Source organism: Patiria miniata, unplaced genomic scaffold (assembly GCF_015706575.1).
Source record: "Patiria miniata isolate m_02_andy unplaced genomic scaffold, ASM1570657v1 HiC_scaffold_22, whole genome shotgun sequence".
Lineage (NCBI taxonomy): Eukaryota > Metazoa > Echinodermata > Asteroidea > Valvatida > Asterinidae > Patiria > Patiria miniata.
The window spans coordinates 11,880,938-11,904,525 of NW_024037061.1; the positions used below are offsets into that span (position 1 = coordinate 11,880,938).

General features: G+C 40.6%; 2 protein-coding genes across 3 annotated transcripts in view; one reads left to right on the forward strand and one right to left on the reverse strand.

Annotated features, from left to right (window-relative positions):
• Window positions 1-1,251, reverse strand: part of LOC119730273 (E3 ubiquitin-protein ligase BRE1B-like) — an 18,111-nt gene extending 16,860 nt beyond the window's left edge. Inside the window, exons 1-2 of one of the 2 annotated variants that reach the window (XM_038203084.1) lie at window positions 1,166-1,251; window positions 357-497 (exon numbers count right to left, since the gene is read on the reverse strand). In XM_038203084.1, coding sequence (XP_038059012.1) covers window positions 357-497 — 141 coding nt within the window. In that variant the 5' untranslated portion in view covers window positions 1,166-1,251. Of the gene's footprint in view, window positions 1-356; window positions 498-1,139 lie in introns of both variants that reach the window. The other variant, XM_038203083.1, reaches the window with a different exon arrangement.
• Window positions 1,139-22,421, forward strand: LOC119730274 (ankyrin repeat domain-containing protein 27-like). Its single transcript, XM_038203085.1, has 16 exons — window positions 1,139-1,329; window positions 4,250-4,355; window positions 5,992-6,028; window positions 7,201-7,330; window positions 8,763-8,819; window positions 10,132-10,193; window positions 11,140-11,296; window positions 11,870-11,949; window positions 12,868-13,027; window positions 13,739-13,810; window positions 14,031-14,129; window positions 15,588-15,685; window positions 16,724-16,814; window positions 17,067-17,232; window positions 18,498-18,579; window positions 21,552-22,421. The coding sequence occupies exons 1-16, from the start codon at window positions 1,150-1,152 to the stop codon at window positions 21,610-21,612; spliced, it is 1,638 nt and encodes a 545-aa protein (XP_038059013.1). The 5' UTR covers window positions 1,139-1,149; the 3' UTR covers window positions 21,613-22,421.
• Window positions 22,422-23,588: the final 1,167 nt, after the last annotated feature.

A 23,588-nucleotide genomic window follows, 5' to 3' on the forward strand; every position in this document is an offset into this window, starting at 1 on the left:
CCCAAATAGCTTCTGGTTTCAGACAGGCAAAAGTTTTCTTTCAATTTTCATTGACTCGACTCTGGAGGTCATACTCAATGACTGCAAAAATCAATCTTTGGATAGCTTGTGAAAGCTAGTCGTGCCTGTTCCGAATGCCGGAATACAGCACACATTAGGTACACTTGGATCCAAGCGCCAAAGTTCCCAAGATTGGATTTGATTCAACTTGTTGATGGCGCCCTCTACCAATGTAGTGGCGGGAACTTGTCCAGGACCCCCTGCCATGCCTGCATTAATAGAGGAATGAAATCCAAGTCAAGTCTTGAAGCCAAGACTAGCCTTGAAGCCAAGACTAGCCATGAGGACATCTTCACCTGTGATGACACCGCCCCCAGCCTCATGGGCTCAATGTGGATGCGCTTGGTGGCTGGCTCCGCCCCCTCTTTGCCATTGCTGGTGGAAGCACCAGGCGTCGGCGAGGAGGAAATCTCGCTTGCATTCCGCTTGCCTGACATCTACATGGGCGAAAAAAAATTACAAACAAAACGATTAAAAACTGATATGGCATGACATATTACTGGGTCTTAATTGGTAGCAAAGCCAAAGGGGGGGGGTGGGTGATTCTACTATTTATTTCCTCCGTGTTCACGGACGATGGTTTGCATCTGCATCTACATCTACGCCGGTACTCAGCAAAGTCCACTTCTGGATGTTAACGTTGAGGTTTGCACCTCTTTCTCATGTACCGCCGAGCGAGGTCTTTCACTCTTTGCCTTTGGATCGAAACCGGATCATGCGGATGGCTTCCCCTGAATTTCCTCATAGCCTACTGTAAAAAGACAATCTTCATCAGAAACTTATATAAATGCAACGGATGACTGACATACGTAATTATAATACCAGCCTACTTGTAATCTGTAACTAACCAAAGACTAACCCCATCTCATCATCAGCACAAACACCATTCACCTCGAACCCAAATGACATTGACAAATCCACCCTCCAGTCTTTTGCTCGGCTATGATTTCAGAAGTGAATTTCAAACGGCATAAATCCCCCTTATTTTACAGCATAACGCCCCACCATTGTCTCCAAACTTTCAACAATAATCAAACTCAATCTGAACACCAAATAATCTCTCCAAACCCACACATTACCCTGTTTTTCATGAGCGTTTCCTTACGCTTTCTTCTCCCGATGAGAAAAAGTCCCGCACCTACAAAGCATTTCCGGGGGTCAAACGATTTCTCGAGCGCTGATTGGTCACTGTCGTCTGAAAGGTCACACAAACCCAAGATGGCGGAATCAGACGATCTCGAGTTCAACCCGCTGTACAAATGTTTGCAGGTATTTTTACCGAAATTCAAAATTTCACGACAGTTTTAATTAGCGGATAAGAAAGCTGTTTACTTTTCCTATCGAATGATGCTTATTTTGTGCACGATCTTTGTGTCGATTTTGCAAGGCAACGATCGTAAACACCGCGAAAAACTGTCATGACTGTTGCTTTGGGGGGTCAGACAAGTCGACCGTTGAGACAACTCGACTCGGGACAAGTCGCCCGTTGAGACAACTCGACCGTTGAGACAACTCGACCGTATGTGCGATAAATGGAAAGACAAGTCGACCGTTGAGGCAAGTCGCCTCGCATGTTTTGGGCCTAGTTTTGGGGATAGTACCGGGGATTTTGACGGCGGCTGATCGCCGTTTGGGAGTTATGACACGTGACAGAGCAGAGCCGATATAGCGCAGCGTGATTGTCCGTGCACATCGTTCGTTTTTGCCGGGCCTGTGCGCGCATCTCCGGTCAACCGCGTGGCCGTACCGTGCACGTGCCGTGCACGTTAGCTGTCTCAACGGTCGAGTTGTCCCGAGTCGAGTTGTCTCAACGGTCGACTTGTCTCAACGGTCGAGTTGTCTCAACGGTCGACTTGTCCCGAGTCGAGTTGTCTCAACGGTCGACTTGTCTGACATTCATTGCTTTGTACTATGTACATGGTGTATACTAATATACAATGTACTAAAATCTAAATGGTGTGAGTTGTGCATGCAGCTAGCTGCAGCAGGGGCCCAGGGGCTTGACTGTGTGATAATTTCACAGAACGTGTATTTCATGACTTTTTGGTTGTATTGGATAAATGTTCACATTTTATAAGTTACCACACATTCGAAATAATAAACAATCCATAACATACATATTACATGTACAGTGTGACAGTATACAGTCACAATCCCACAACTTACAAGAGTTTTAATGACATTTAACGTTATGGCATTATGCCTTGTTTTGTTTACTGCTGTGCTGGTCATGTTACTTGTTAGTACTTTACTTAGCCCAGCCCAGGTGGACTCCCTTACCTCCGTTACGTAATGCAATGAAGACGTCGTCCAACCTGGGCTTGGAATAGTACTTAATCATGTTCATAGTTTTATTATATTTCATAATTTGTTATTTGACGTTAGCTTGGGAAACCCCAGGTCCAATGCTCATCGGGAATTCGACACTAAGAGCTGGGGGAACAACTTTTTTTCCAGTGGTCAGAAAATGGGGGAAGGCCGTAAAGTATGGCCTCAAGTAAAAAGGTCCTTTTCTCCCATTATCCAAACGAATGTCAGACAAGTCGACCGTTGAGACAACTCGACTCGGGACAAGTCGACCGTTGAGACAAGTCGCCCGTTGAGACAACTCGACTCGGGACAACTCGACCGTTGACACAGCTCGACTTAATGGAAATGTATACACGTGGAGCGGGAAAAAGTTGCGATCCTGGGCGCGGCGCGGGCATACTTGATGCACAGAGGGCGCTCCAATCCGGTGGCCGTCGCGTCGGGCCGGCGCGCCCCGCCAGTGAGGACCGGGCCCGGCACGCGGGCACGTCGACCGGGGCGGCAAGTGGGCGCACAGGCCCGGCATAACGATGTCACCGTGCACGGTACGGCCGACGCTGACCGGGGATAAGTGCGCGCACAGGCCCGGCTGCGCTATATCGGCTCTGTTATCATGGTTATATCCACACAAAAACAAAAAACTCATGTGTCATCACTCCCAAACGGCGATCAGCCGTCAAAATCCCCGCGACTATCCCCAAAACTAGCAACAAAAACATGCGAGGCGACTTGTCTTAACGGTTGACTTGTCTCAACGGTCGACTTGTCTTTCCATTTATCGCACATACGGGCGAGTTGTCTCAACGGTCGAGTTGTCTCAACGGTCGACTTGTCCCGAGTCGAGTTGTCTCAACGGTCGACTTGTCTGACCCCCATTTGCCCCATCCAAACCCAGTTGAGAATAGACTCACCATACCATGCAGCAGTCATTCATGAAGCAAAGGATCGACTTGAAACACAGAACAATGCTAACTAAAATATGAAAATTATTATGATTTCGGTGCCTTTTCAGAAAAAACACAAGACATAAAGATTAAATCTTACAATCACTCAAAAAAAACCCCAATTTTGGAAGCCAAAGTGCATTAATAAAGTAGAATTGAAAAAAAGTAATAATAAATAGTCATTTTAAAATTGTCATATCCACTCATGTAATAGTTGGGGCCTAGTCACCAATAAAACGTAAGGGTCGTTCACTTGATTCCTGCCATAACTTAAGCCAAATACATCAATAAATGTACAGTGAAATCACAATGTTAAAGTCAAACTCTGATAACTCAAAACAACTATGTCAAACAAAGAATTCATTGCTTTCAGTGGTGTAACAATGATATACAACCCTACTTAACTCAAAAGTCTGCTTAAGTCAAATATTTTTTGAACCTGTTCGCTTGAGGTTTGACTCATTGTAGTATGATTTTTTTTTTCTTTTCGTTTGACCTTTGTGCATAAGGGCAATTCCACGGTTACTCACATTACATTTTTGATGTACTTTTGGGTTTCCTTGGGCTGTAATTACCTTACTGAAAAGGTACAGTTATCCCCATGGTAGATAGAGTAGACCTAGACCTACCTTAGCACCAAAGATGACATCCAGAAAAATGTGTTCTGTATGATAAACGAGACGCACAAAATCGAAAATGTAACGTAACCGATTTTGTGCGTCTCGTTTATCATACATAACACATTTTTCTGGATGTCATCTTTGGTGCTTAGGTAGGTCTAGGTATGGGGATAACAGTTATCAAACCTTTTCAGTAAGGTAATTACAGCCCAAGGAAACTCAAAAGTACATCAAAAATGTAACGTGAGTAACCGTGGAATTGCCCTCAACATTAATTAAAATCCACTTTCTGTGTACATTGTGATATTTTAACAGACGAGGTTCCGCAATGAGTTTGAGACTGCTCAAGATAACTGCTACCTAGTCTGTATCCCACAAACCGCCTCCTTGGTTGGAATGTCAATCAGCCAAGGAATTGTTGGTAAGTCTAGCATTTAGACTTTGGTCTTACATATTTTGACCAACTCAACGTGTTTGATAAATATTTGATGTTGTGTAAAAATTGCCAAAACATTTTCAGAGATGTGATTGTGCATGAGAATAATGTACAGCCTGTTTACTACACATGCAAGACTAGTCTGAAAATTTGGGACTCTCAATACTGTGGTATGAGAGTCCCAAAAATTAAAGATATAGTCCATCATTTGTAATTTGAGCATTTTGTTCATTTGCAGCAAAAAAGTGTTCAAAATCTAAAGAAGGGTACTGAACAACTAACCTGATGAAGTTTCAGCTCAGCTTCAGCTGTATATTCCGAGAAACACAGCATTCTAGGATCTCAATTTTAAATCAAAAGTTGCTGAATCATGTTTTGAATTGTTTTTAATTGCAGCTATATACGCGATGTCGCGCACTGATCCGACGAATTATAGCAAGCGTGTGCGTCGTGCCAATGCTTGCGCGCGCCTCGCCGAATAACAAAACGAACTACTAATTTAACCCTTACTCTCTGAGGGTAGTTTACTGCATGTCAGTTGGTTATGCCAATGCCCTCCAGCTGCAGTATATTGGCAGATAAACTATCTTGACAGTGAAGGCTCCAATTGGCAGGAGTTGGAGGCCCTGGAGGGTGCCTGATACTGACCAGCTGGGGGCACTCACTTTGTTATCAGAGGACTCTCATTGTTCTCTGTGGCATGTATTGGAGTGCCTGTCCAGTTACCCTTGAAATGACATGGCAGATATTGGAGGGCCATGCAAAAAACATAGGAGATTTTCTTGAGGCACATATTGGCATGCGTTGGAGGGTCAAGTAGGGTAAGGGTTAAATTTTCCAAAGGTGCGTCTTAAGACGCACCGTTGGAAAGACCTTCTTTCGTTGATTACTTCAAAATGACAGCTTGCCAGAAAGATTAATTTCACAGGGAGTTTAGACCCCTTACTATCTTTCGACCAAGTATGTTTTTCAACAATAATTACGCCAGTTACTTTTCGGATGGCTGCAAATGATGGACTATAGCTTTAAGATAACTGGTACAAACATGCAATACAAGTATATAGAGTTATAGACTGGTACATGAAACAACCAGTCTAACACCCCTTTAGTACTGCATCAATCAACTGTCAAAAGAAACATCTGGTACCCAGTTTTATTTCTACACATTTCCATAGTCATGCCATCAGACTTCTAAAGAGTCAATCTTCGAAAAAAGTTGGACATGTACCAGTCTAGTCTTAGGCTTCAAATTGAAATCACTTGGCTTCACTCTTAGGTGCAAAATATTGAAGAAAAGTCTCCTTCAAAAGTTAAATTGAGACCTCAAAACGTGGCTGGTGAAATACTGAGGACCATGTCTTTGCCTCAGGAAAATTGTGGAGAATTTTTTGTCTGCTAAAGAGTGAATAAAGGTGTTGTTTTGCATGGGTTTTTTGCACTCAAGACCCTAGTCTGATGCGAGACACGCATCAATTAATTAAATAGAGTGTTAATTGATAACTTTGTCAAGCAGATCAATACAATAGATCAAGGCTCAAATGTTCAATGGTAAATTTCCAATTAAATCGTAATTTCCTTTAATTGCAAAAGTTTTAATTTTATTTTTCTCCCTGTTCTATAGACACACATCTACTGAAACCCTCCCCCATGTTAAGAGAGTGAGTATTGCTTAATCTACTTTTTTTTTGCTTTGATTAAAAATCTTCAAACGTGTGATAATATTTATTTTATATTTGACCATTCTTGAACTTCACAGTCTAAGGTATGTAACTCTTCCTTCTGTAAAGATCTTAGGATAACTTGCTTCCATTACGCCCTTCGTTAGTTAGGATGACAAAAGAACATTTTTTGTGGTTTTTTTGTGTTTTTTATTTTTGCAATGGTATTATTTTTGTATCATTATTGTAAAGTTGGATAGCAATCAGAAGCGTACACCATGATATAACACGATGTGTTTATATACCACAAAGGAAAGGATGATGTCTCAAAATGTAAGGAATTTTTTTCTGCAATAAAACTTTCTCAGGGTACGCCATCTTAAAAATCAAAGGATGGGCTGTATATTAATAAGATCCTTCTTCAAAAGACAATGAGACGTGACCTACCTAGAATGTTGATTGATGTTTCGGGGGAATTTGAGCTATCCATCCTTTTATAAGATTGTCAGTCTGCTGTAACTTTGGGAGAGTCACTCATTCACTGCACACACTATTAACACCTTCTTGTTTGTTTGCGTCATGTGCCTCGCTTTGATTATTAAGACGGTGTACCCTGACAAAGGTCTATGAAAGATGATACAATAACATTTGAATTTTTAAGGATGTGACTTTGCGTTTAATTTTGTGAACGTTTAGCAAATATATATCTTTTAAACGATTAAACCTTTAACCATTTCACAAAGGCTGAGGCCTGCCCATTATGTCTGCAGACCGGCGTGATTGACATGATAAATCAACACTGATTGACAAAATAAATAGCGACAGTCATTGAAAGAGTACAAACTAAACTGCGTGTGCCCCAAATGTAGCTAATCAAACACTGCGGTGCTTTCTTTGACAGTTTTGTCAATTAAATAGGTTTAAAAATATCATTAACTGTTTGTGCTGTGTATGTTTTACTAAAAGAAAGATCGCGTGAACGTATAGGTTCTGTTTTATAATTCGGGTTTCATTTAGATGTTTTGGAAAAGTTATAAATGGAATTAGAATTTTGTTTTTAGTTTAAACGTGTAAACGTCACATCCTTTATGCCACGGGGGGAACCCTCAAATTTTGTATCTTTAAGACGTTGAACTTTTACGTAATGAAATATATTGTTCTTTTTTTCGCAGTCATTATATTACTACAGACAAGTATAACTCCAAGACGATATCAGTGGAGGAGGGAGTCATCACGTGCGTCGAAGGATTCAGGCAACAAGACACTATAAAAGTCCTGTCAGAAGAACTAGGCTATAATAAGGTATGTGTGGGTATTGAGACAGGGTTTGGAATGATGCTTATATTTTCTTAACATGTCCCCATTATTCAGCTGAATGAGCAATCGCTTTGTAGCTGTCACTTAACCCTAACTCCCTAGGCCTTTTTGCTAGGATGTAGCCTCAATCCTGCAAAATCCTCCAATTGGCCTCATGGAAAAATAGCATATAGCCTCAATCCTGCAAATTCCTCCGTTGTTTCTTGAATATGGTCCATGGAGGGGTGACCACTGCCTGAATCCTGCAAAATCCTCCGGCTATGACTGTCAATAGGCTGAGGCAGTGACATCCTGGAGCAGGATGTCAAGTATAATCAAGGACTAAATTTATGCATGGCTGAGCATAAACAACACAAGGTCCGGCCCAAGACCTTGACACAGTGCGTACTCCGAAATCAGCAACGCACTTTGGCCATGTAACCTCAATCCTGCAAATTCCTCCAATTTGCAAAAAGGATTTTTGGAGGAGTCAGGGCGGTTAGGGTTAAAGAGTGCCAAATTCCTCCACTTACTTAGAATGCAACCGTGCTACAAAATAATGACTGTGCTTGTCAATGGTGCGTGGTGGAAAGAGTCTCATGTCTAGATCTGACAGTACTTTTACCGTCTCGCTAGCAAATATGCACAAATGTGACCTGCTTGAAAGCTTGAAGGTCAAACTTTTAAGAATAGAGAAAAGTATCTGGGTTCTGCAGAACAAGAGCTTCCCAATGGTATACAACATTAAGGGGTACTGGGTTCAGTAAGGAAAATAGAGACTGCCAACTTACTAGAAATTGTCAAACTGACTCTCAAGAAAATGACATTCAAAAATCATGCAGTTGTGTTACAGTGAATGAACAATGACAAAATAAAAACTGGATGAAATAGGTTTTGAAGATGTTTGTCAGAGCGGACCAAATTGGAGAAAAGTACAACAGGACTTGCAGATTGAGGTTCACCTGAAAATTAAAAAAAAAAACGGTCACCCCTTCAAATGTTGGTTTAGGCCCACTGTACTGCAAAATGGCAATTTCCAACTTTAAGCACATTTCGTGGTGACAGGTCACAAATGTGTGTTCGCATTATGATTCCTAGCTTTTGAGTAAAACCATATCTATTTCATGACAACCTTGTGGAGACGTATTCATCTATAGAAATTGCCCTGTGGAGACGTATACAATCTTGTGTTCCCTATTATTCACATGTCTCCACAGGGTACCGTGTACCAGATCACTATGATTGCCTAGGTGAAATAATGTCATAAGAATTATCGTGGATGCATGCACTTTCAGAATAGTCCGCTTGTTCACATATTTGTATGGGAAGAGCTCATATTGTTGAGAAATTTGAAAAATGGGGTGCATTTCATGTTATCCATTTATCCCTTAGGGGTTGACTAAAATTCTTCCTTTGTTGTTTTTATTTGTTTTAACAGAACTACAAGCCTTTCAAGATGTTGATTATCGAGAGACCGCTAGAGGGTGCCAAGAAAGTAAGCTTGAAAATAGACGAAACTTTTAAATTGTATCTATTAATGTTACCCTCCACAATTGGCCACAATTTAAAAAAATGTAGATAAGAATCTACTTTCTCCATCTATAGCAAATGAATGGATTTAACAGATTAACTATTACCCTCCACTTTCATTGGGTTTGTTCGAGTAGATGTAGTTCACCCAAATTGACTTGGGTAAAGGCAGATGGGTCAGCCACAACAGCCGGACTAATCGAACGCTCAACCACGGGTCATCATGATCCTCACGTGATGCCCATAGCCACGGTACAAATGTAGTACAAGCTGTCAAAATGCCCATTTTGGACTAGGTTTTATTTTGAGATTTACTGCTTTTCAGTCAAATTGCAAAACTCAAAAATGTTGGGCTGAAATTCGCAATGAATTCAATAAACAATTACCTTTAGACTTCAAATAAGTTAGATTTTTGGGTGCACTTGATCTTTTCCGCTGTCTGGCCGACATATTTGTCAGTTTCTTGGAATGAACAATGCAAGTGTGACTCTGCTCCACGAGCAGGGTCTGTTGGGGCTGACCTGGGTGAGCCCCGAAAATGACATCAGAGCTAATGGAACGGCCACAGGGCCAATCCGGGCGAGCTACTCGAACGTACTCTTTATAAGCCATTGGGCGGTTTGAGAGGATTTTGCATCCCAGCCACATTAATCTTAAGGGGCTGACCCCCTTGACATTTTAAGAAACATATACCACTGGGGCCCTCCCTCAATTGAAGCTTTAAGGGAAAGTTCCTCAACCACTTGACGACAGGATTACTTTTGGCCATTTTTTTTTTTTTTTTTACAAAGACAAACTATTTCGGCCAAGTTTTAAAATCAAGTCAAACACTGCAGTCATTTGTTCAATGTTTGAATGATACCTCTCCCGGTAACTTCATATATTGCAACACTCTGAGGCCCCACCATGGAGTGATATTTGCTGTGACGCCAGGCCGTGTGCTGCGGCCAAGTTCAAGTTCAACACACGGTGTGTACCAACCAGAGGGAACCACTGACATATATAGACCTCCACCACCAAAGACCCAGGCAAAGCTTGACGATTTAACCCGTCACTTGCCCCTGCAAATATACATTGCTAGATCGTGTTTACTGGTCCTCCAGCATTAACTGGTTAAAACAACTTGGGGGTAATCATTAATGGCAGTCATAGTTTGTACATTAAGAATGAGTCCAATTTTCAAGGTGTGATAAAAGGTGATGTCATAATAGTACAGCTGCATATGATTGGCTGATAGCATTGCTGATGTTCTGCTTTTTGATTGGTCATTTTCTCAGGGAAGGCGGGGCTCAGCTGGCTTGTCAGATGAGTTTCTATCACCGCGCACGTCATACGCAGAGTAAGTGAAACCAGAAATTCTTCAGCCGTTACTTCATTAAATCCAAACGAATATGGAATTTCCATGAGACAGAAGGGATTTGCTGTTGTCAAATTTCCTTTGAAATCTGCAACCGATTTAACGAAACAGTGCGTAACCTACGCCCTACTTAGGACTTACGCAACAAATTTGTTGTGCAGCTGTGCAATAAACTAACGATAGATTTCATGGAGCGTAGCTGCACAACTTTTTAAATAATCCAAACATCTTGGATGAGGATAATAGCAGCTACGATGACTGTTTGTGTATAATTTTGTTTGGTCATGAAACAGTCGTTGAATCACCGCCATTTTGAAAATAGTTTTGTCCGACTTTGCTGAAATCATGCTGTAACTCTAAAAAATTCTATCACGATTAATAAAAACGGCAATTCATTTACCGAAAACACAAAGCTTTGAGGGTCTTGTATCAACCTTGTGCAATGACAGGCTCCACGACAATCAGGATTTGCTAAGCTGCAACTTATGCCACCTAAAATGATTGTGCATGTTACGCAATATTTGTTGCGCACAAGTCGTGCACTTACGCACCATGAAACGTTCATGAAATGTGCCATTAGTGAAATGTTGTGCAACTTGAAATGTTGCACAACTTATGCAATAGATTGTGGTGCAAGTGTAGTCATCCATTGCGTACAGTTTTGAGAAATCAGCTGCTGGTCTGTTTTAGACTCTCAACGTCTCATTTGTCTGTGAGTTCTCCTTGTTCTGACAAATACAATATAGTCGACAGGTCTATTTTACAGAGCCCAAGAGTGGCACTACACTACCCCATTGTAAAAATCTTTTCGAGGGAAAAGTGTTGGGAACATAGATTAGTTCTTAATGTTGAAATTCTTCCTTACTGATATTCATAGTCAAATTATTCCAAACAGGAATCAAATATAACTTTTGCTTCTTTCCAAAAGCAATTGCAAATTCCTCAATCTTTTCCATGAGAACCGGGCCCAACTGAAGGCCATTGACATGAAGATCTCCGAGTTCAACCACACCTACATGATCCTGCCTGGCTACCTCATGGATGCGGCACGCAAGCTCAGAGGCATCTGGGAACATTCCAAATTGGTGAGTAGAAGATCGGAATCCATCGGTAAATTCAAGTAACAGCTGGTACAAAAGTGCTGATACAAAAGTGTGACCAAAGGAGCCATAATCCTTTCTACATGGCTAATAAGACATTGCATGTGCACAAAATAATGCAAATGTATGAATTAAAAATAAGGAGGCTGCTGGGAAAAGGGGAAGCAGTCGGGGACAAGAAACTAATTTATTTTTTAACCTGGCCTACGGCCAAAAAAAAATAATAGTTCTGCTTTTGGTTTCCCTACCTACCTTATTTTGACAGCACCTACCCTAATTTTTTTTAAGGAAAAATGAGAAAAAAACACAGAAAACCATCAAATACTACCTTTTACTCTTGGCCACACGCAGAGGCCTCCATCTGATTGTACACACACACAAAATCCCTACCAACCTACCCAATTTCGAATGCCATTTAATCGAAAGCAGAATTATTATGTTTTTTTGGCCTAACCTAGATTAGTCCTGAGTGCTCTGGTCGCCCTTTTTCATGCTTGTGCAGAAATCAAATGAGTTATTTGTTGAAACTGTTTTTGTAATCATTGTCCTTGTTACCAGGCGTTCAGCGAAACCAATAATTACATCAGACTACAGTCAGACGGTCGATTAGAGGAGGCCATCACAATGGCTCTGGAAAGGTAGGTAATGAATGTAAATTACAGCCCAGCAGTGTTGTAGTCGAGACCCTGCAAGACCATCACAAGACCGTCACAAGACCGTCACAAGACCAACACAAGACCAACACAAGACCATCACAAGACCATCACAAGACCATCACATGACCATCACAAGACCATCACAAGACCATCACAAGACCATCACAAGACCTCAAGTCTCAATTCAGGTCACAAGCTATTCAAATGAACTGCAACAAAGGCATTCCTTTGTCATTGTTCGTGCCCTGTTACTTATGGCTGGTCTTGTGTCTGGTCTTGTATCTGGTCTTGTGATGGTCTTCACTACAACACTGCAGCTCAGTACAGGCACAAAACTTAAGTAAGCTTCAAATGTGAAGTTACTTGCTCTAAAAAAAAGAAGTGGCTAGGAGAAGAGCCAGATTAACTTTTGGACAGATCATTCTCACTGTCGTCAGGAGAATGCTGAGACTCTCAAAAAGGGCATCATTAAATAGATTTGACACCCTCCTGTGACATCACCCTATTGTTGTTGTTTTCATAAGATGGAATTTACGTTGGGGTGATTTTTTTTCTCATCATTATTTTGCACGAATGAAACACAGCGCGCCATTCGGCATCTTACCAATTGCGTGCTGTGCACATATATTAACATTCAACCAGCACATTTTCATGCTCAGCTTCATTTTTAGTATACCTTACAGTACAATTTTTCGTGGGTGATAAATGGCCCACGGGCGATTATTATCCTTACCAAATCTTGAAGTTAACACATCTGCTTCTTCTCTAAGTCATGTTGTGGATTACTAAACATCCCACCATTAAACATTGTATTCTCCACACTGCAAATGTCCGGTTGGTCGAATTGAAATAAAACGAGTTGGTGTTGAAATGTTAAAACCTGTGGTTTTTTTTGCACAGCTACATCATGGGCGGAGTACACACCAAAGTCTTCAAGGCCATTTGTCAGCAGATGGCAGACGATGACAAGGCACTGTACGGACGGATTCAGGAACTGCAAGGGGTCAAGGCGGACCAGCTGGGGGTCATGCAGGATTTCTGCTGTCCGCTACCAACAGCTGTAAGTTAATATTCCATTGTATAGACTCAATAACGAACACTAGCTGAAATTGTGTGACCACTCACAATAGCTCCTATGTGGTTTTTGCACAGATTGCTAGAAAGTACTCTTCACTTTAATTTGTACAAAGTAAGCTCAAGCAACTATGGGTTTGCATCGGAACCGGGTACCCGACCGCTGATGTCAGGAACCGATTCCAGATTACAGAATGGGGTACCCGTAACCAACTTTACTAATTACTTATAAACTTCTAAATCAATGTAACAGAAACATTCTGAATGCCATTTGTGGGGCATTTTCAAAATGAAAACCAGGCTACATGGAAAACTAATTCAGATTTCACGTTTATGTGCATTTTGAAAGTTGCAGTTTAAACCCGCAAAGCTATAAAGCCCTTCAGACAACTTCCGAGATTCAAATTTTGGGGTGGAGTTTCTTACACGGGTACCCGGGTACACGTGTTTTACTTCAATAAGGTATCCGGTTCCTGTACTATCCGTTAATGCACACCACTACAAACAACCTGTTGCAATGGCTAGATTTCTCTTACCAGCTTTTGGTAGACGATCCTCTTAACAATTTTGCAGATTTTTGCAGATTTTTTGATTTTTTTTCTCTTCATATTTCCACCCGAGTTGATTATCAGTTTGGCTGGCTTGTGAGCCACAGAGAAGTGTGTAATCTGTACAGCATTTTTTTGTTTTGGTGTAGGTAGTTGAGTTGGCCAGACTCGACGGTATAAACAACCCTCAAGAGAAACTACTTTGTCTGAAATCAACATTGGTAGGTCTTTCATTTTGCTAATTTTTTTTTTTTACTTGTTTGAGCCATCAAATTTAATTTTCCTTGACCTAAACCAAGCTTGATATTTTTGAATTGTATTCTAATTCAAAATTTAATCAATAAATGAAAATTGGTCATTTTCATTAGGGTTTTCCAAAAAGTGATTTATAGCACTTCAATAAAAAAAATTAATGCCATTTTGTGAAATTTCTATTTTTAGGATGGTATCACGGATGAGGTGTCCGCCCATCTCAGGATGAATCTTGCCCCTGGCTGCTCTCCGCCTTGCCTCACATCAGATGAGCTCATACCCTTACAGGTACAGAATTGTCTGGAGTTCATATGCATGACCCCAAACAGACCCCTTTCACAGAGCGCCCTTACTGAGGACAGGTTATGATATTTAAATTCAGTGACAAGGAAATTACTAGGTGTTTTCTCAAGTATGTCATAGTGGGACAAAGCCCATCCTTGTGGTTTTGTGCTTTTAAAAAGCACTGGCAAAAACGTTCTGCTCTAACCCTGTAAGCAAGGTTAGACTAGCCTTGGTCAAGGCGTTCAACGAAAGTGTCCGATGATCAGTGGTCGGCCGCTAGCATAAACAGTAGTATGCACTCACACGTACTATAAAAAGCGCAAACAGCAACCTCACATTAGGCTAGGCTACAGTATGCAAATCAGTTGGTGCTGGTCCAACGCTTTGGAACAACCTTTGCTTATGTTTTCTGTATTTTGCCGCTGGTTCCAGCGACGACCTCGTATGCAAATAAAGATGAGATTACGATTCAGTACTTGGTTGTGGAGGCTCATATTGTACATGGACAGAGCGCAGGACAGTGTGGCTAAATTCTCCAACAAGTTTAAAGTCCGCAAACCAAATATAATTTCATATAAATTCAGCAACAAACTAACAAAAAATGCCATTATAGACCGTTGTACCAAGGCGTTTGTTTAGCACCAACCGATTTTGCATAAATTGTAGTCTACTGATAATTATGGTCTCCATATAAAAAGAGGAGAGCACACTGCATGCACCGCGCGCACCATAAAAATGTTCCGAACATGGGGCAGAACACAAAACAAGTTTGTCAAATTTTCGACTTTTTATGGTTCTTAACCAAAAAGGTATTCATGAATGGGATAACAGTGTGATGGAAAAACTGGTCGCTGATAGCCGTCGGCCAGGCCCCTAACCGGTTTTAAACCACACGTTTGTAACTGCTCCATCGCACTGTTATCCCCTTATTTAAATGTGACCAATAATACAATACCAGCCATTGGTTATCTCTGATTGGCATGGAATCATTTCTGGATAAACAAGACCTTGGAATTATTTCATAGAGTCGAGTTCTGTTGACATGTAAACATCAAATCAAGGTGACCCCAGATCAGGGGTCATGAGCACAATAATGCATAGGCTGATCTCTGTCTCTATCTGAGTGAGATATTGGAGCACAAGTTCAGACTATGTACAAGCATAGAGCAAGGATCCAAGGAGTCAGAACTCTTGGGCGATTTAAATTTTGACCATTAACATACCAATCCCTCGGGAATGTCTAATGGGTGATACTCAGACTAGAACTGAATATGGCCAGGTCCGAAACACTTGGCTCCGGCCAGAAATAACACACGCACCTATGGAAGCCACTGACTAGTGGCTGCAGCCACATCACATAGACTCATGTGGTATCTCCGGGCGTAGCCATGTGATTTGGCCATAGTCTATTTCTTTGTATGACATATTGTAATGGTATGGTACCCTGTCTCACACTGCCAGGTCCTGGTGATAAGCCAAGCCAAGTGTCAGTACCTTGCCAGCAACCTGTACTACATGGAGCACTTCCATTGGGTCAACTCAGACCACAACGATGTCGGGTATGTTATGTTTTAAGATGGAATTTTGCGTCGGGGTGATATAAATCGGTCGAGGGGTAAGACATCTGCACTAGAAAGCAGGAGGTCATAGGTTCGAGTTTCACCCGAGTGATTTTTTCCAACTTTCACTCGGGAGGTAACACACTGAGTATACAGTGTTTAAAACGTCGTTGAAGGGCAAAACCTAATTTGATTTATGTTACGTTTGAAACCAAAGGAGACTTTCAACTTTGACAATTGTGCAGGATTTTCCACAATTACTCCTCTTGAATCTCCCAAAATATATCTACATTGTGGGAACAGTTAAGTTGACGGCAGTGGTATGACAACTCACTGAATTTGGTGACTCATAATTATTGAGTCATTCTGAGGCAGTGACTCGAGTTGAGTCTCATTCGTGCTCAAATAAATGTGTATCACTGAAATTTGGGGCCAGCTTATTGCGTATCGTAATCTTAGAATGGATGAAGTTCCAGCATTTCTTTTTTAATTTCTGGTTACTTCTGGTATGAGGAAGGGGTATGCAGTACGATGTATCCATTGTATTCATAAGAAGGTTTGCATCGCGGTGATGTAAATTCACTATTGGGTTTTGCCCTTCACCAACATATTTTTTTACAAACACTGTATACTCAGTGTTTTCCCAAGTGATTGTGACAAAAAAAATCAATCGGGTGGCACTCGAACCCACGACCTCCTACTTACTAGTGCAGACGTCTATCCATTGTATGTGCCTTGCAAGCACATACCAGCATACCCTACTTGGCTTGTACCTTGTTATAAGGCCTCTCAATTATTTTCCACATTTTTACTCTGATTGATGGCAGATTTCGTGCTTTAAAATTCTTGATTGCACAATATGGGCTGAATTGTAGTTTCAAACTCAAAATCTCAAACATGGCCCAAAGAAAAAAAACCTATAACTTCCTGATTTTTTTGTTAACAATTTTCTAAAAATAATTTGATCCTTACATATTGTTCACGAACATGGTCATACTGTTATAATGACATGTTTCTCCTTTATTTTATTCTGTATAGATACACCCTTGTATCTTTTAAAGCAGCGATGGAGTATATGAAGAACACTGACTTTACTAAAATCATGGGAAGCAAAAAACTTAAAAAGGAGGTAAGTGTCAACTTTCTTAGTCCAAATAGACTATTTTTTGTAAAAAGGAATCCTAATTCTTGCAGCCCCTGTACCTTGAGTAGCCCTATACCTTGAGTGGCTTTTAGACTTGTTCAGGACAAATATGCATTTAAAAAAAATCATGTCAGCAAAGCGTGATGTCATTGTTTCAGGTCTATTGAACCCTGATTAAATAATAAACTGTCGAAATACCCATGTCTAGTCTGTTGAAAAACCACCATTGTCTCACAGATGACAATAGATGAGCTGATGGCAGCCTACAACTCCAACTTTGACCAAGATCCGTGGCTTCCGGAGTCATCGCCCGTGCCTCGCTCCACCATCGGCAACATCACCCGCATGATGGAGAAGACCTCAGTGTCCTCCGATTCCGAGGGTCACAAGACAATATATGCAGGTAAGATCAGAGGTGAAAGGTCAGGGTCACTTAGGGTCAAGGGTCATGGAAACATTGTCCAGTCACGATTGCAATAGGGAAGATTGAGTAATGTTTGATTCTTGGAATTTTGTAGTGGTAGAGGTCACTATAAACAAGATGAATCATATCCGATCTTGGGAGCATTGGTAGCGAACCCAGGAATTTCCGATCATATCTCACGTGTGTGCATGAGCTTGAATACAACGTGCATAAGGTTTACTCAGAAATTGTTAGGTCTGAGACAAGCACAGTCAAGCCAAAGCAGTATTAGGAGGGCAATATTAATGAGATTAATCAAATCCAGTCTTTGGACCCTTACCAATTTTGGACCTGCAAATTTCTGAGCATATCACATGTGCTGTATTCAAGATGCATCCTCATGTGCATGCGTGAGGGGTGCTCCGAATCGCTTGGGTTTGCTGAAAAGATCCCCTGACTAGATTTGATGCATCTTGTTTTGCAGGGATGTAGTCAAGTCCATCACAAGTCCATGCAAGTCCATCACAAGTCCTTGTAGTTCATCCACTGTTACTTGTGACTTGACTTGTCAATGGACTCCTGATCAACATGGGGAGTCAGGTGGGCAGAGCATACTTTCCTCGCCTTCCACCGCTGTGGCCCGGGTTCGATTCCTGCCTGGGCCAATATGTTGATTGGGTTTTCAGTCCCTACCTGATTCCGTTGGTTTTTCCTCTGAATACTCTTCAGGGGATTTCCTCCCACATCTAAAACTGATTTCTTTACATTGCCTTCTCTTTACTGGGCCCCCTGGAAGACGAGTGGATTCCACGTACTGAATGGGCTACCCCAGTTAAAATACAAATTCAATAAAATGTGACTGGACTTGTGATGGACTTGTGATGGACTCGACTCCATCCCCGCTTGTTTGATAGCGCCCTCGACCACTGCGGTGTCTTTACCGCGTTTGTCATGGACTGGCTGCATTAGTGGAACAAAATCCAGTATACCCATCATCATATGCGACAGAGCGGTACCCCCAACCTCCCTGTTCTCTATACACACCCTAGACTATTGTTATCTAACACGTCCCCCCTGAGATATCTCAAAAGAATTCCTGAGATTCTGGTAACACAATGACCAACACAAAAGGGGGGGTTCCCTCTGTCACATATCATGCTCCATAGCCAGTCTTTGACCAAAACCATCGACAAAGCTGAGTTTTCCAAAGCTCTGTAACTCGTTGATACCTGTGAGTGATTGATTCATGTCCCCATTATCCTCAGGCAAACCAGCGATGACCAAGCCAAGGACCAGCTCCAATCCAGTTCCTGATGTGGTGCCACATATTGAGAAGCCTGTATTGGGGTAAGTACCAAATAACTTCCTTGGCCCTTGCAAAAGTCCTTTAGGCCAAAAAAAAAAGTCTCCGGTTTCTGGTATGCGCGCGTGTCGCCGTAGCCATGCGCAAAATGAAAAAGTTCTTTTTTTCAATGAAAGATGATGTCTCAAAACCGCCAAACTCACTGGTTTGACTGGAATCCTGCTGCTGCACAATTTTAACGTGTTTTTAAATGGGGTTATGATCGAGAATAAGCTTTATGTGGCCTCTCTGGACTCCCATATTTGCACTAAGTTTAGTCGGGCACCATTTGCAGTCATCAGCCGACATTTGAAGGAAAAAAGTCAGGTAAAAAAAAAAAAAAAGCCGCGTCGTCGCACCACTTTTTGGACAAGCTCCATACCAGAAACCGGAGACTTATTTTTTTGGCCTTATATTTTTTGGCTTTTTTTCTGCTGCAAATAAATTTGAAGTTGATGTTGGTGACTGAAAACGTGGACAAATATTGAAAGAACAAAGTTTGACTTCTCGGGTTCAATGAAATTTTTGAGGCGTTCTGGCAAATTGAGGCTGAAGTGGGAACTGGCCTTAAGGAGAAAATCGTCCAAAAAAACCGAATGCTTTATTTTTCTTTTCGATTTTTAGATTTATAGATATTTGTAATCTTTGATGTCTACTTCACATATTTTAAAAGAATAGTATAAAAATGGTTGTTTTTAAGGAAAAACAACTGACATCTTTCTATTTCACGACTTCAAAACAATCAACAGTTTAAAGGCCTTTTTCTCAGTATTTTACTTTTTTGATAAATGTTGACGAATGCAACAGTAAATAGCCATAACTTGTTAACAGAATATCCGATTGATGTGCAACAAAAACAACCTCATTTAGGCCTCAAAAAAAAAAGTCTCCGGTTTCTGGTATGGAGCTTGCCCAAAAAGTGGTGCGGCGACGCGGCTTTTTTTTTTTTTTTACCTGATTTTTTTTGCTTCAAATGTCGGCTGATGACTGCAAATGGTGTCCGACTAAACTTAGTGCAAATATATGGGAGTCCAGAGAGGCCACATAAAGCTTATTCTCGACCATAACCCAATCTAAAAACATGTTAAAATTGTGCAGCAGCAGGATTCCAGTCAAACCAGTGAGTTTGGCGGTTTTGGGACATCATCTTTCATTGAAAAAAAAACTTTTTCATTTTGCCGACGCGCATGGCTACGGCGACGCGCGCGCATACCAGAAACCGGAGACTTTTTTTTTTTGGCCTTAGGGACCGTGACCATTCAGCCCTGGTATGGAAAGGGCCCCCTGTACCTCGTCCGGTCCAGAGCCAATCCGGTCTTCAGCCCAATCTCGTCCGGTACATGGTCCTGTCTGACCAGAAGTTTTGAAGTCAGTCAGGCGCATCAATTTATTGCCCTTCAGAGAACCTCCAGAGCAGAACAATAGTAGACTTACCGGATTAAAGATAGAATCCTTCCAAACGCCTTGGTAATTTACGGTCCCATTGTGCGCGAAACCTCATGGCAGGGGTTTTGATCTGTGCTGACAAAAGTGTTCTATTGTTTCGCGCTGAGAGATGAAAACCACAAGCGGGTTTCTTCTGGGATATATTACAGGTGTCAATACTTGCAAACAATAGACCCCAGGATAGAGGAGTTCCTGATTAGCAACCGGACCAGCTCCTGGGCCGGTAGCTGGGACGGTGCAAAATGACTTCTTGGGAGGGGACGAGCTTACCGGGGGGCCCTTTTCATACCGGGGCTGAATGGTCACGGTCCCTTAGACCTCTGCGCAGTTCTGTCTCATTTTGCTGGAACGCCTCACATTTGTGCTCTCCCAAGCCCATAACATACAGAGTTACTTACCTGACGAAATTTTCATGCTTCTCCTGCTGAACAAGTTAAAAAACAAACGCAAGTTGGCAAGACATTTTCAAAATTGTACTCAAGTCATAAGTCAAACTTAGGTCAAGTTACAAGCCAATCACAAGTCAAATCTCAGGTCACAAGTACAGAAAGAAGAAAAGTGTCAAAGCTGTGCTATTGTCGTATTGTATTTAAAGGGAAAATACAACATTTGCAAACATCAAAAAATAAAACTACCAAATCATTTTGAAATACCTTGCTGGACTGTTAGTGAATGACAGTCTAAAGCATCCTATAAAATCATGGCACCTGGTATACTGTCATTTTCAAGAAAAGTGGTATTTTTGTATCAATTTCCAACGCTGATCGGCCGATCAGCGTTGGAAAAAACTGGCTTTTTTCAAATACTGGCCCCAGTTGACCATCGCACTTGTTTGCAATCGATCACACACCTATGAACGGGTACAAACCAGCTAGACTGGTTCCCTGACCTTACAATTCCCCAATATATGTAAACTGCTCTGTTTCTTCTTAAATGGAGTCAGGGAACCAGACTACAGGAAAATGATTGTTTTTCTTGGTTTTTATAGCATTTTCGAACCCAAAACCTCAAAAAAGTCAGTGTAACTATATTTGCTATATATTTCCAACCCCCCAATTCCATCCATTTCTAAAAATTACAGCAAAAGCAAATGATGTATATTCCCTTTAAACAGCTTGTCCTTTGATGTGATCGACATTTTCTTGTGATCGACTTGTGATGATTTGTAATGACTTGATTAAAAATTCCTAGACCATTCGTTATTATTATCATTTATTTATGGTACGTAATGAAACCAAGGATTCCTCAAAAGTGCCCTAGGCACTGTAGCTCACAAGCCTCAATAAACCTGCAGAGAGGAGACAATGAAAAGAAATTACAGTTTAAGAGGTCGGAGGGAAACCCTAGAAGAATATTCTGGGGGAAACCCACGGAATCAAGTAGGGACTTGTAATCCGGTATCTGTTTCTAAAAGACAATACAGGTTAAACTTACACTAATCTGTGATGCAGAGAAATCGTGAAAACATTCTTCAAGATGTTGATTCTCTATTTTCCTTATTTCGTATTCTCTGTTTTCATTTTTGATGCAGGGATTTTCTATCAGCATTACAAAACGATGTCCTGGACTGTACATACGGAAAGCTGGACTGAAAGGACTGGGGGCAAGTCTATCAGTGGTCTCGCGCCTTTGTGAAATAGAGTGGGGGGGGGTTAAAAAATACCGGCAAATACATCTTCTTCTGTGAACAGTGTGTTGTATTCATCATTCAAGTGAGATTTTCATTTTTACTCCAACTCAAAATCGGTAGTGGTTACCTCTTAAACTTGGGTTGTTGATGAGGGTTTGTTTAATCAATATTTTGGTGGAAACTAAAAACTCCTAAAAGGACAAAGCTGAATCAGACACTGTTTGTGTTTTTAATTTTTTGTTTTTGTTTTTTTGTTTTACGAATCTTCCGCAAACACAAATTTCAGAACACCGTGTAGAAGTTTTGTTCAGTCATAATCTGCAGATTTACCCGATTGCGCCAAATACTGATAAATCTTAAATGCGTGCAATAATCATCAAATAGACAGAAATTTCTTTTTGTGTTTTGCAAAATTATGAAATGCAGTAAAAAAAAGAAAGGTGATTTTTGTGTAAAACAAATTTCTTTTTAGAATTCCCCACACACTGATACAGTTGATAGGCATCTGTTAATATATCATGAACAAAATTCTATGCAGCGTAATTTTACAATTTTCCTTGCAGTGTTCCTTTCTCTGTATATACTTGTATATTTTTGGTGTGAAAGGCGATACACAAGTTATTGTACCAGCTGCTTTTGGATATTTCTGTAAAATAAAGATGGACGTTTATTTCAATTCTGGAGTTGTAAGGAAGACAATTTTATGGAAGACAATTTTATGTATAGAAAGTTTCTTTCTATTTAAAAAAAGTGGCCTCTTGTTACATTTTATAGTGTATTTTAAACCCTAACTCCCTATAGGCCTTTTGCTTGGATGCATCCTCAATCGTTCGAAATCCTGCAACTGCCTCCATGTAAAAATTGCATACAGCATCAATCCTCCAAAATCCTCCGTTATTTCTTGAAATTGTTCCTTGGAGGGGTGACCACTACATTCAATCTTACAAAATCCTTCAACAATCACTGTTAATATGTCGAGGCAGTGCTGATGATATCCAGAAGCAGTGGGGATGATTTCAAGTATTATTTCGGCCTAAATTTATGCAAACTTAAACAACATAATATTCAGCCTAGACCTTGACGCAATGCATCCTGCAAAATCAACTGACACTTTTTTGCCATTAAGCCTCAATCCTTCAAAATCCTCCACCTGTGCGAAGAGGATTTTGGAGGATTTGGGAAGGTTAGGTTAATTAATGCATCAAGTTTTCTTGTATCCTACTAAAGTACAGCAGACCCTCGTTAGTACAAACTCTGTTAATACAAAATTCTGGTTATAACAAACATAAAGCCTTGGCTCCGACTGTGCATTTATGTGCACAATGAATGGGACTGATGTTCCTCTTAATACAAAATTCTGATACAACAAACAATTTGGCAAGGTCCGAACGAGTTTGTTATAACGAGACTCGACTGTATATGAGTTTCAAGGTTTCAACGACCAAACTAACTTATCCCTTCATTTTTTTCTTTTATTTCAATAAAAGAAATTAACATTTATGAATTAATTCACATTTTGTTTAAATTCAACTTTGTCCATTAGTGGGAAGCCTTTATTTCAAAGTACCGGCTGTAGACAAATTCTAATTTAAAAACGGTTTTCATATAAAGAAAAATATTATAAACATGATGCAACATCAACTCTTTTTCCCCTGAATTCCATACACTTAGTATATAGAACCAAGTCGTAAAGTCTTTATTTATTGTATTTATCAGCTTTTCAAGAAAACCTGGTGAATTTTTTTTTTTTTTTTAAATGATTAATAAGGAACGTTTGATTAAAGAACGTAATTTCTTACATACGCTAACACTGAAATTTGTTATTTATTATTTATTATTTAAAAACAAAAAAAACCTAGTGTAAAATAAATTTGACTGGATGACTAATTTAAGATGAGGAATATGCCTGTATTTTGTTCATGTTTGTTAAAATAGGCT